This window comes from Coffea arabica, chromosome 11c (assembly GCF_036785885.1).
Source record: "Coffea arabica cultivar ET-39 chromosome 11c, Coffea Arabica ET-39 HiFi, whole genome shotgun sequence".
NCBI lineage: Eukaryota > Viridiplantae > Streptophyta > Magnoliopsida > Gentianales > Rubiaceae > Coffea > Coffea arabica.
The window spans coordinates 45,714,883-45,722,579 of record NC_092330.1 but is presented as its reverse complement, the minus strand read 5'-3'; the positions used below and the strand labels follow the sequence as shown (position 1 = coordinate 45,722,579).

The window sequence follows — 7,697 nt, the reverse complement described above, 5'->3', positions numbered from 1 at the left end:
CCCGCGGGACAGAACGCTTAGTTAGTGCCCTAGCGTATGGCCTTTTTCGGGCCATGATTTTATTACTTTTCTCTAAAAGCAATCACTGCAGCTCAAGCCCCTGAGCTCAACCTCAGCCCCAACCCCCAATTTTCAGGTGGGATGTCTGTCTCCGCATCAACACCACCTTAACCGATTCTACGAAGCTTTCTTTCACCACTCGTAATTTCTCCAGTCAAACTAGTGGCCTATCTTTCAAACCCTACACAATCCTCTACTCTACGCGCACGCACCCACAAAAAGGAAGTCAAAACATATCTCGTGCAATGTTTTATGTTTAGCGAAGCATGAATGTTGCAATTCCCGGCAGTGACACCCCAATTCATGGAGACCCCAAGCTCTCAAATCACTCCCTCGTGTAGGAGTAGGAGTATATATTTTGGCATCTGCACATATCTCAGGCCTATTTGTTGACCAAGTTTTATGCACATCTTTGATCCCGCGAATTGCTTTTTTTTTTTTTTTTTTTTTCTCTGGTATTGAAGGACTCAACGACTACGAGGGTTTATTATATGATGAAGAGCACATACAAGTAGTTGCCCACCACCACGACGTCTTCATGGGGTGGGAAGTCAAGGATTCAAATTTTATCCATTATCACGTTGCTATTAATGTGGTTTCTTTTAAATTCATGTAACTACGTAGTGCACCAGTATAGTCCAATACTGGTTCAATCCCCATCGGTCCTCTTTGATCCACTTGGATCACTTTTTTAGAATAAGCTAGAATAGGAGTAAGAGTTGGATCGCTTCCTTGGAACAGGTTAAAGTAGTAGTAAGAGTGAAAATACATGGTGATAATTGACAAAAAAAAAAAAGGAGTAACGAAACATGTTTTGGCAGGATTTTGGAGTACGAGTGGAAATCGGAGGCGAATTCATTTTAGAATCTTTGTTTGTTTTTAACTTAATAGCACTGCTATTAAATACAACAAAATTGCTTGAAGATTTTTAGTTGTTAGTACAATATATGTTTGTGCACTAAGTCAATTATCACTAATCATCACAAGTGCTTAATAGTGTGTGTGTGTGTGTGTTTTATTTAGCATGATGGCAAAGTAGCCGATAAACTATTTACTAATTGACTTGTCATTTGATTCCGTGCCTCAAAGAAACTCGACCCACTTTTCATTTGGGGGCCTTTTTCTTTTGTTTTTTTTTGTTTTAGACGTGCGTTCGTAGTGGATGGTGGTGACTCACACTAACTCGCCCCTAAAATCCTGCACCCGCTTTGGAGGAATCGTGTTTGACCCTATTAGTGGACCCCGACCAGCCTAATGCCCGGATGATTTGGCTCCGTTTTCACCTCATTAAAAGCTGGACTAGTTACGTAGTACTGCTAGATAAAACAACGCTACTTTGTCTTTGTGTAGACGCTTACATCTTCTTTACCCGAATAAGGGATGTGATGATACAATTCATACAATTTTGACTAAGAATTTGTCTGTGGACTAAGACTCAGGATAACGACCGCAACCTCGTGTATAATTTATTAGCAGGATATATCATATTAGGAGCTTGATAGTCAACAATTTTTATTTTTCAAGTAGTGAACCGGGGCATTGTAAGGATTTGTCGCTCGGAACTGGAAGGGACACATTTTGAAAGCCTGGGCAATTAACGACGAAAAGATAAGAGAACCAAGACGAGAAGAGGCCCTGGCAATTAGAACAACTCTTCAATTGTAAAAGGAAGCAGGGTGGAGAAAGATTTTGATATCCAATCCCACTGCCAAAAGTGTAATCGACAACATTACATACAATGACTACAATATTACTATTGTACTGGAGGACATACAAGAATTGAGCGAGTTTTTTGACCAGTGCCCCCTCTCCTTTTTTTGTCCATAGAACAAGCAATAAATTGTAGCACAGACTAATAAAATTTGTTTTGAAAATTGTTAATGATGTGAAATGGCAAACAAACTTCCCAGGTTGGATCAAGGACCTAGTACAGAAGAACAATGATGGCAGATTGCCCCCTTTCAGGTTAAACCAATACAAAGAATGTTATCGTTTAGGAGTTAAAAAACCGGGGGGGGGGGGGGGGGGGGGGTGGCGCACATGAGAGGGGTTAACTGCCACCACCCTGCTCGTGTAATTCTACCACTCTTACCACAATAAGCTACCAGTTTAGTGGCTATTGTGCTTATTGACAGCAAAATTATCAGTTATTACTGGTTCTCAACGAATACTTTCATCTAATGGCTTAGGGGGCTTTTTCCCAGCTTTAGTGGAGTTAAAAAGGATACGAGTGTTATAACTCAGCTTTTGTATCTCATCATTATTTGGGATATAATTTTAAAAAAAATACATCATTATCTGCAATTCAGTAATTTCAACGAGTAGGGGAGGAGTGAGAGGCCCCAGTCCTATTCATTTTCAACCACCACCAAACAAAATCACAGTTAAAAACCCCAACGTATGATAGCTCAGCAAGACCATTACTTGCTCTCCTTTTTCGTTGCAGAAAGCAATGCCCACCCTATTCCGACACATCAAGCAATAAACAAGTAGGAGGCCTCCAATACTTCATCCACAAACAAATAAAACCAGTTGGAAGAAGAAAATGAGGCATTTTAGGCCGGTATAGTAGAAATTGACCACAATATGATACAGATCAAACCAAAAACCTTCTGCTACAACTAGGATGCCTGCCCCCAAGTTAAATGAATAATTTGTACTCGTTTTTTATTAAACACATGGCAATTCAATATTGCCACCAATAACATTTTTGTGATCATTTTTCCACTAGGCAATTCAATATCATTAGTTACCACTAACACAATCTTCTCCCTTGCAAAAATTCCAAGACTCCAGGTACAAGCTTTAAGACTATGATCATTGATCACAACTTGACAAAACAACCCCAAAAACGCATAGAATATTCCCATAGAAGTGGTAAGCAGAAAGAATTAAGCACTATGAGCAAAGAATCAAGCCTAAGAAACATTTCATAATGCACATAGCCAGGTGCACTTTCAAGAACAAATGCAAATGTACCATGGTTTGGCCCTCATTTGCTATAGATTCTATCTCTATGAACAAATACAACCTGCTGAAATGGTACTCTCGCGCTCGCTTCTCTATTACAGGGTAACATGCAATGATGCAGATGACAGGAATTGCTTAGTTACTTAGGATCAACAAACGATGCAATTAAAAGCTATTCCCAGATCATGACCACATTGGTTAGCATAAGTGAAAATCAAAGAGGTAACGCATTGATAGAGCAGTTGGGATCCTCTATGCCACTGCTCGATGCCAAATTTAGTGTCAATCTCACTTATCACGTGATGGTAGAAGAAATTTAAATAAACAACACATAATAAATTAAATAAACACGACACTTGACATAAATATAAAAGTGACACTGAATTGTCACTGAAAAAGTGGCACTAAAGATCCCATGTGCTGATAGAGGGGTTAAAAAAACTTCAATACATGAAACATAGGCACAAACCAACAAGTACAATGAAAATTACCTTCAAAAGGAAAACAAATTACCCAAATCAAATATATTCCCACTTTAAAAGTAATCACAGAACTCAAAGTCGTTATAGATCCAAAACTTAGTTCTTTCACTACTACATGCTAAACAAAAGCAACAATCAAAATAACAAAATCTCAGCCCGACTTTCTCACTTTCAACAAACTAGCAACTGTTTTAACTGTTCCCTTTAACAAAAGAAAAAAGGAATCAGTCACCCTTTCTTCGGAAAGAACATCCCTCGGTGAGCCTGGCACGTCCACCGGTGGGCTGGCACAACACTGTCTGGCAGTTACCACAGACCACCACTGTCTGGGAATGGCTGAACACAGTGGTTCTGCATATGCACAGAGATGGAACATATCAAATTCCACACAATCAGGCAGACCAAATTAAGCTATAAAAGGACAGGCCAAGGAAGCAAAAAATACTAGTATTGGTCCAAGGACTTGGTAACTTACATGTTAAAGCAACCTTGACATTTCACATCCTATAAATATGACACCAAAATAAAACAAAAAACAACCAGTCAACAGGCTATACAAAATTACTCATTATCAATGGATGATATGTGATTATTTTCTTGAGAAACAAAGAAATCAGTAATCTGAAAAGTTAAAGGCAATATACAGGAGTTAAAAAAAGGGGGTTGGAGAGAGAGAGAGAGTAACTAGCTATAGTACCATGAAGAAGGAGTTGGGGGAGGGCACCAGCCGCTTGAGCTTGTGCTTCCTCTTCTCCAGATCAGCAGGAGGGTTTAGCAAATCGACATCGTTTGGCAGCACCTTAAGATGATTGAATCCGAAAAGAAGAAGAAAACAAGAGCATAAAATTAATCTCTCTAAAAGCAAAATATAACACATACAGTATTAACGAATAATCAATCAGAAGATACTAAAATTTGCAGAGCAGATTCCGATCAAACACAACGAGACCAATATAAGATAGACGACTGCAAGCAACTTACCATCTTATGAGATTTTTGGAAAGCTCAAGGAATCAGACAGACCCGAATTCCCTGAGAGAAGCAACCAGCAGCTTCGAGGGTGCCTGTAAAGGTGAAGTGAAGTGACGGAGCGGTTAGGGCTTCTGCGATTCTTATATAGGATCACCTCCTTAATGTGAGTCGTTGGATGCTCCATCACCGAATAATCTCAACCCTCTATTTAGCTCAACTCTGCTTTTCTAGGGCACCGGGGGTATGCTTGTCCATTAGCCGCCGTCTTCTTTTTTTCGCCCTCCTGAGTAATCCCCTTTTCAGTTTATTGCCCTCACGATATGCTTCTATTTTCCTTTTTACCCCTTAATATATTAGTAGAACCGCTGCTATCTTTTTTCAATGGAAAATTCCCTCAAATTTAAAAATGAGTTCCTCGTACAAAAAAATAAAAAAAAAAAGAGTTCTTTTTTAAGTCCATTGTTACCTTTCTAATCAAATTTCTTGTTTGAATAAGTCACGGCCACGTTAGTGAGTGTGTTTAGATAAAATATTATTTGAAATAATTGTTATAGTATCTTTCATTATATAATATATGTGAAATAAAAAGATGAATTGAAAAATATATTTGAAATTAATGTGCCATCAATGTTAATGGGCGGCAAACCTAGCGACTTACATACTATAATTTTTTACCCAATTTTTTATAGTGCAAATCACATCTGTTTGCAAACTGTCCTTAAACACACAAAATGTGGAAGAATCTGATTTTACTTTATTTGGATTTGCTTTAAGTTTTACTTCTACTTGAAATTGTATTTATTAGCATAGTAATGCACAGATGTTTGTACTGCCATTGACTGTATATTTTGTTCTGCTTCTTTTCCAGAATTATTTTATGCTCTTCCTATTGTTTCCGGAAAAAAAAAAAAGAATTATTTTATGCTCTCGTTCGTTTGATGAGGATATGCGTAGCGCTACCATTCAAATTCTTTTAGCCCAAGCTTGTGTAACCTAGATATCAATTATCCAATCACAGAAGATGGTCTGGTTGATTCTGTTCAGATTATTATGAGGTGTTTCAAGCTGCGCACTTGGAGAGGAAAACTTGCACCAGTAGATTGCCAAACGAATTTAGCAAGTTTAAGCCCCGATGCATTTTCGTCTCACCTAGGTCTGTTTGTTTCGATGTAAAATGTTTTCCATGAAAAAATATTTTCAGTGAAATACATTTTTCATGAAAATATTTTGATGTTTCATGATTTTCTATGTTTGGTTAACTTTTAAAATATCATTATGACAGAATATCTGCAAGTACTCTACGTTGTTTATCATTCTTAAAGACATAAACTGATTCTTTCCCAAACTAAAAAGATAGGTCCCACGAGAATATGTAACGGTGATACAAATAGGTAGTTTTGGATGTTAGATTCATAACTCACGGTAAGTGGGAAAAATAACTTCGGAAGATCTATTGCGTAAGTTGTTTTTCATCGAATGATGTAAATCATTTTCTTAAAGAAAAGGTTTTTAGTGGTCTAATTGCACCCAAACATTGGAAAATTTGAAAAATATTTTTTGAAAAATATTTTACACCGGAACAAATGGACCCTTAGTGTTCGAATCATTAACATTTCGTGGCTCTAGTCTAGAGTTGCAAACGAATCGAATCGTTTCTAATCGACTCGCGAACCAATTGCAAGCGGCTCGAGTCCGAACTCGACTCGACCTCGGTCAATATCATGCTCGAGTCGAGTTTGAACTGACCAAGTCGAACTCGAGTTCAAAACTACTAAGTTCGTTAGCTCGCGAAACGACTTGAACTCGATTATGTATTTTTTATTTTAATAATAAAATTACACACATATATATATATATATCCGTAATATTTTATTATTTATTAAAAAATTATTATTTTATTCATTTTTAAAAATAAAATAATTATTTTTATTTTTTTTAATCTCGAATTCGAGCTTGAGCTGGACTCGAATTTGAGTCGAGTTCGAGCTCGAACTTGACATTTTAAGAGTGTCGAGTTTGAATTTCGTAAAATTATATTGAGACTTAGTTCAATTAGGTCGAAACTCGATTCGACTCGACTCGTTTGCATTCCTACTCTAGTCTTACCCTAAATAAATACATAAATAAATAAGGCTCAGCACTTCTTTGTGTTATTCTGTTAACCATGTAGCCCCATATTCCTTTACTTACAAAGTTTGCTGGTTAAACATTCTCATGTTCCTCTTCGTTGGCTGTCCATTTTTTTCTTTAAACTTATTTATGTTCACTTATTAAATGAAATTTTCTTCTTTTCATAACTAGCTGGGTGCAATTTTTGCTTCTCTTCCACCATCATATGGCTCACTATTGAGCTAGTTTTGTTAGTAGATTACTGATAATTGGATATTTGTGGATTTTCATTTTTTGAGCGTGTTTTACTACTGTTCTGCAATTTTTTATCTTTATGTAACTTAATAGCCAACATGAGCGGGGTAATTTTGATTACATGGGAAAGCAGCAGCCGTATAAAAATGGAACCTTTGGGTGCCAGAATTTCCGAGGGCAATTTCGCTTTCGCGAGAAAGTCTGTTCTAATCAAGCCAGTAGCTGTGCACCCTAAAAAAAAAAAAAAAAAAAAAAAGGCCAGTAGTTGTACAGCTTTCTGGGAGTAATGTGTGTATTTTGTATTTTGCGAGCACAAAGGTGATTTGTTATTCACTGTTGATTATGGGGGGCATTTTGTATTTAAGGAAAAAGGAAAAAAAAAAACAATTTAACAAATCTGACTGCCACCGTATTCAGGCCGTTCGGGGTTGTAGCTACCTATAAAGATGCATTTCTGACACAAATATTTTTAATTTCGTCAAAAACTGGACTCCTTAAATTACAAAAATTTAATTGCCAAACTGGAGTTCTAACATATTGCAGTTAGCCTATTTGCTTGATTCTTAAGAGAGAAACATTCATTAATCACTTCACTTGGTAAGAAAATAAGAAAAATTTGAATATACAAAAAGAGAAGAAAATTGAGAAGTTAAGAACACAATTCACTTACATAAATTCAACAAATTAAGCAAGAGATTGTAAATTATCTTGATCTTATCGATCTTGATTTAATCATCTCATGCCCTAGAAACTATCCATACCATCACCTTTTGAATTGTTCAATTTAATTTTTGGAAAATATTTATTTACACTCTATTTTTTTTAATTTACATTCTCACTATTCGTTTT

General features: G+C 36.6%; 1 protein-coding gene across 1 annotated transcript; it reads right to left on the bottom strand.

Moving 5' to 3' along the window:
• Window positions 1-3,539: 3,539 nt before the first annotated feature.
• On the bottom strand, window positions 3,540-4,650 carry LOC113717344 (small ribosomal subunit protein eS27y). Its single transcript, XM_027242148.2, has 4 exons — window positions 4,494-4,650; window positions 4,210-4,311; window positions 3,988-4,016; window positions 3,540-3,863 (listed from the first exon to the last, which is right to left on the bottom strand). The coding sequence occupies exons 1-4, from the start codon at window positions 4,494-4,496 to the stop codon at window positions 3,737-3,739; spliced, it is 261 nt and encodes an 86-aa protein (XP_027097949.1). The 5' UTR covers window positions 4,497-4,650; the 3' UTR covers window positions 3,540-3,736.
• Window positions 4,651-7,697: the final 3,047 nt, after the last annotated feature.